Here is a 6,526-nt window from a genome sequence, read left to right on the forward strand (position 1 = left end):
CTATCTATCTATCTATCTATCTATCTATCTATCTATCTATATTAAAACTCATCTATCTATCAATCTATCTATCAATCTATCAATCTATCTATCTATATTAAAACTAATCTATCTATCCATCTGTCTATCATCAAACTCATCTATCTATATTAAACCTAATCTATCTATCCATCTAAATCTATCTTTCTTTCTATCTATATTAAAACTAATATATCTATCTAATGATTGTATCTATCTATCTATCTTCTGACTGTTTCTATCTATCTATCTATCTATCTATCTATCTATCTATCTATCTATCTATCTATCTATCTATCTATCTATCTATCTATTTTCTGACTGTTTCTATCTATCTATCTATCTTCAAACTCTATCTATCTATCTATCTATCTATCTATCTATCTATCTATCTATCTATCTATCTATCTATCTATCTATCTATCTATTTTCTGACTGTTTCTATCTATCTATCTATCTATCTATCTATCTATCTATCTATCTATCTATCTATCTATCTATCTATCTATCTATCTATCTATCTATCTATCTATCTATCTATCTATCATCAAACACATCTATCTATAATCAAACTCATCTATCTATCTATAATCAAACTCATCTATCTATCTATATATCTTCAAACTATATCTATCTATCTATCTATCTATCTATCTATCTATCTATCTATCTATCTATCTATCTATCTATCTATCTATCTATCTATCTATCTGTCTGTCTATCTATCTATCTATCTATTTTCTGACTGTTTCTATCTATCTATCTATCTATCTATCTATCTATCTATCTATCTATCTATCTATCTATCTACTGACTGTTTCTATCTATCTATCTATCTATCTATCTATCTATCTATCTATCTATCTATCTATCTATCTACTGACTGTTTCTATCTATCTATCTGTCTATCTATCTATCTATCTATTTTCTGACTGTTTCTATCTATCTATCTATCTATCTATCTATCTATCTATCTATCTATCTATCTATCTATCTATCTATCTATCATCAAACACATCTATCTATAATCAAACTCATCTATCTATCTATAATCAAACTCATCTATCTATCTATATATCTTCAAACTATATCTATCTATCTATCTATCTATCTATCTATCTATCTATCTATTTTCTGACTGTTTCTATCTATCTATCTATCTATCTATCTATCTACCTATCTATCTATCTATCTATCTATCTATCTATCTATCTATCTATCTATCTATCTACTGACTGTTTCTATCTATCTATCTATCTATCTATCTATCTATCTATCTATCTATCTACTGACTGTTTCTATCTATCTATCTGTCTATCTATCTATCTATCTATTTTCTGACTGTTTCTATCTATCTATCTATCTATCTATCTATCTATCTATCTATCTATCTATCTATCTATCTATCTATCTATCTATCTATCTACTGACTGTTTCTATCTATCTATCTCTCTATCTATCTATCTATCTATCTATCTATCTATCTACTGACTGTTTTTATCTATCTATCTATCTATCTATCTATCTATCTATCTATCTGTCTATCTATCTATCTATCTATCTATCTATCTATCTATCTATCTATCTATCTATCTATCTATCTATCTTCATAGCAACACTCTATCAACTATCCAAACCAACATAGAAACCACCCAGGGTATCCTAGCAACCTCATACCAAAAACTTAGCAACCACCCGGGGTACACTAGCAACCGCATAGCAACACCTTAGCAACCACTCAGAGTGCCCTAGCAACCGCGTTACAACACCCTGGCAACCATCCCAGGTTCCTTAGCAACACCTTAGCAACCACTCAGTGTACCCTAGCAACTGCATAGCAACACCCTAGCAACCACTCTGGGTACCCTAGCAACCGCATAGCAACACCCTAGCAACCATCCCAGATACCCTAGCAACCGCATAACAAAACCTTAGCAACCACTCAGGGTACCCTAGCAACCGCATAGCAACACCCTAGCAACCACTCCGGGGTATCCTACCAACCACATAGCAACAACCTAGCAACCACCCCTGGTAACCTAGCAACCACATAGCAACACCCTAGCAACCATCCCGGGTACCCTAGCAACCGCATAGCAGCACCTTAGCAACCACCCCGGGTACCCTAGCTACCGCATAGCAACACCCTAGCAACCATCCCAGATAGCTTAGCAACCGCATAACAACACCTTAGCAACCACTCAGGGTACTCTAGCAACCGCATAGCAACACGCTAGCAAATACTCCAGGGTACCCTAGCAACCACATAGCAACACCCTAGCAACCACCCCGGGTACCCTAGCAACCACATAGCAACACCCTAACAACCATCCAGGGTACCCTAGCAACCACATAGCAACGCCCTAGCAACCATCCCGGGTACCCTAGCAACCGCATAGCAGCACCTTAGCAACCACTCAGGGTACCATAGCCACCGCATAGCAACACCCTAGCAACCATCCTGGGGACCCTAGCAACCGCATAGCCACGATCTATCAATCTCTGACAGACTGTATTGCCTTCAAACTTTATGCTCTCAAAACTTATTGAAAAATTTTACTATTTCAGACTGAAACCGTCAAACTTAAACTTTTTAAACTTTTTAAACTTTTCAAACTTTTCAAACTTTTCAAACTTTTCAAACTTTCTGGTCAGGCTTTCTCAAGCCAACTTAAAGTTTGTCTTGACGAACTTTTTTATCTAGTTTGTATTTATTCTTGCATTATTATAATACCTATCTCGTTCTTCTTGATTTCTAATTTTTCTGTTTACAGAAAAGACTTGAAAATTGAACAAAAGGAAGTGACACAGAAGTTTAAAGCCTTTAACATAATGGAGGGAGGTTTCCAGAAAGAAGATGCTGAGAAACTGATCACAGCAGAAATGTTGAATCATATTGAAAAGGACATGAAGTCCAGCAGCACAAGACTCCTCAGTTTTCTGGCTTTGATAAACTCGTATGTCCCAGATTCACATTTGTTGAATCTTTTTTGTGAGGAATTCATTTCCAAAACAGAACAGCGATTAAATGAGGAACTCCCCAAACTGGAAACGATAATGAAACCTTTTGAGGATCTCACAGTAACGTACTCAGAAGGAGAACAAGAAGACCAGTACATTCGTCTGGCACATCCAATGATTGCTGATGCCTGTCTAAAAATACTCACTGAGCACAAACTGACAAGATTTGACATTGCTCTTGACTTCTTGAACAGCATGGTGAAAGGAAAGGTGATTAATTATGGACAAATTTGCAAGAATATATTAATCACAAGACAAGGAAAGGAACAGTTTTCCAGACTGATTCTTGACATCATGTATGAAAGGGGAAATAATCGTAAACAATGCATTCATTTGTTGGAATTGGCTGCAAATTTGTTTTCCACAGAGCCTTATTATCCTCAAACACTTGCACGTTTTTATTACATTAAAGTAAAAGAGGACAGCAAATATGAAAAGGCAGAAGAATGGGCAGAAGAGGCCATTAAACGAGATCCTAATAATTCTTGTGTTAGGGACACATTGGGGCAAGTTCTCAAAAACCAACTGCTGAGTGAAACTAAAAAGCCATCCTCAGACTTTGAAGAGTGTTTGGCCATTGCAAAGTCTGCCATTGATGCATTTAAAAAAGAAGAGGAAGCAGCTGAAAATGACCCAGAAGACAGCACCACATTCAACTATAGCGGGCTCTTGGGGTTTCTCCAGGTTTGCAAGATTATGAATGATACAAGGTTTGCTAAATTATACGTGCGTAATAAGCACATCGATTTCATCAAAGCTGTCAAAGGTGATATTGAGACGAAATATGATTTCTTTGAATGGTATCTGGCATTCTCAAAACCAAGGATCAATAAAGAGGAACCAGTCTACATTCATAGAGATGTTGAAAATTGCTACAAGAAATATTTTAAACAGAGAGAGCAGACTGATGAAGCGACCCTGAATGAGAAAAAGATGAAGTCTTTTGGAGGACTGCTTCATTTCCTAAAATCAGACATCAATGTGCTTAAACGATATAAAAGTACATTTGATAACCCACAATCTGATGATGAAACCCAAACCGTTCTCTACATCCTTGCTAACATCATCTTGAATCAATCGGGTGATCCGTGTGAAAAAGCAGAAGATCTTCAGGCGAGGTTACAGAAACTTTGGCTGAGAGAAATGCAAGACAGAAGCCCAGAGTTTTACCTCTTGATTCTTTTGCTCTTTTGGGCTGATGAAGCACTGCCAGGAATCACAAACCCTCCAAACCTTGAAAAGTGTCTCAGAGGAATGCATCATTCATACAAGAGTAAGTATCAGAAATACCTCCGCGGTCGCTACCTGGTGCCTCTGTTCTTCTTTGGGAAAGGAAAAGGTTTGCAGAGACTGGTTCACGCCTCAAAACTAAATCAAATTGATCTGGAGCTCCTCACTGAAGGGGATGAACGTGCAGACGTCGAATGTCTTCAGCGTATCAATGGGGAAGTCAAGAAGGACAAAGTGTTTGCTGTTAAAGATGGACAACAGATTAAACTCACTCCTCACAATCCGTCCAGTGTGTGCAAACCAGGCCAGGTGTCTTTCTACCTGGGCTTCACCATCAGAGGACCAGTCGCCTTCAACATCAGATATAATAAGAACTGTAAGTACGGCAACACTTTATAACTCAGAGTCATAAAACACTGTAATATACTTCAAACATTCAGTAGTATTGAGCGAACTGTATTTTATTCTCAGTGAAAAATGTAATTCATTTTCTCTGCAGAGATCACATGTGAACTGTGTGATTAAACAGCTGGAGAGGGGTATGTGGGACCGAACGAGTCTCCGAACTCAAATGTCCTCAGATGGCACAAATATTTAAATGTCTTCTTAATTTTTGTGTTTCTTAGTTCTGAGGAAAGAAAGGGAGAAATACAAGTTGGTATCATTTTCAGTTATAAGTAGAGCTCAGTCATGGTACTATTCACTTATTTTTAGTGGAATTCATGAATGTTTTAGTGTTTCTTATATATATATATATATATATATATATATATATATATATATATATATATATATATATATATATATATATATATATATATACATATATATATATATATATATATATATATATATATATATTGGTGGTTTTGGTTGTGGATCTGGTGGTTATAATTATTTCAAGTGTTTAAACAATATTTATTAACCTAAATGCTGTTGCACACTTAATTTTTTATTTATGTCAAATACACATGAGATGCACTTGTTATTGGTTTTGTTTCTTGTTTGGCCGCATTTATTCCAGTAGAAGCCAGATAAATGATTATTTATTTTGCATAGTATGTAACTTTGAGATCTATTTGTTAAAGTTTGATGAAGGTCACAGGTTCTGGTCTTGGTGCTGGCAGTAGTGGTGGTGGTGTGGGGTGGGGGTGAATGGACAGCGCTCTGCTCCTCCCTCAATACGCATGGCTGAACCTCTGGGTGTGTGTTCATGGTGTGTTCCCTTCTCACTGCTGTGCGCGTGCACTTGGATCGGTTAAATGCAGAGCACCAGCTCAGTGTATGGTTTACCATACTTGTCAAATGTAACAACTTTCACTTATTAAAAAAAAAAAGAATAAAACACTGAAATGGCACTTACTGTCCCTCTGCATTCAGAATGTATATTTGGCAAAACAGTACACAACAAATACAAACAAAATCATGTATCATTGTCATAAGATTGGTGTTGTTCATAATCATAATTTAAATTAGCTGTTCTTTGTGTTTAGCTGAAGTCACAGACCAACACAGATATTGTTCACCATTTATATTGTTAGCCTAATGATGAAGAGTAAATTTAAATAATTAACAACAAAGAATAGAATTACCACTGAAACAAACAGTGCCAGATTGCTGGGTCATTTCATGATTTATATGATGTAAGAATCTTTAAACACGACCAGCTTGTTCTATACGTGAAGGAAATACTAATGTTCAATTTTATTGAAGCCACACAGGTATCTGGAAGTAAATTTGAATATATATCCACAGCTGAATGTCTGAAGCACATATCTGGACAGAATTTAACTTGAACAAGTGACTTTAGATTTTATGACACATTAAGACCACATTTTTGGCGAGAGGAGGAAACTAAAATCTTTTTACATATCTCCTGTTTAGTGTATTGACGTTGAGGAATCGGTAACGGTTGGAGGAGACCAGAGAGTAGTTCCTTGGGAGTCTTGGATTGAGCACACTTTTGTCAGTTCTTGACATAGGTTACCACATCTCTGGTCATCGATGGCCATCAGAAGGAGTTTTTAATAGGTGGAGAGTCGAGAAATTCCAGGATGTCCTGTGCTCAGAGAGGTGTGAACCCATTGCATAACTCTGAGACATAATCTTTGAGGCACAAAATGTTTGTTTGGGGGACTGTTTGCTGCTGGTGGTTCCTGATGATGGGCTCGTTGGATTTCTTCCATGATGTATATATAATAAATAATTATGATCTGTGATGACTTGAAATGGATGGACTGCTCCCTCAATCCAATGC

General features: G+C 36.3%; 1 protein-coding gene across 1 annotated transcript; it reads left to right on the top strand.

Moving 5' to 3' along the window:
* Positions 1-2,768: 2,768 nt before the first annotated feature.
* Positions 2,769-4,996, top strand: LOC113051870 (sterile alpha motif domain-containing protein 9-like). The gene is made up of 2 exons (XM_026216027.1): positions 2,769-4,645; positions 4,769-4,996. Coding segments are annotated over exons 1-2 (1,797 nt in total). The 5' UTR covers positions 2,769-2,850; the 3' UTR covers positions 4,771-4,996.
* Positions 4,997-6,526: the final 1,530 nt, after the last annotated feature.

This window comes from Carassius auratus, chromosome 32 (assembly GCF_003368295.1).
Source record: "Carassius auratus strain Wakin chromosome 32, ASM336829v1, whole genome shotgun sequence".
NCBI lineage: Eukaryota > Metazoa > Chordata > Actinopteri > Cypriniformes > Cyprinidae > Carassius > Carassius auratus.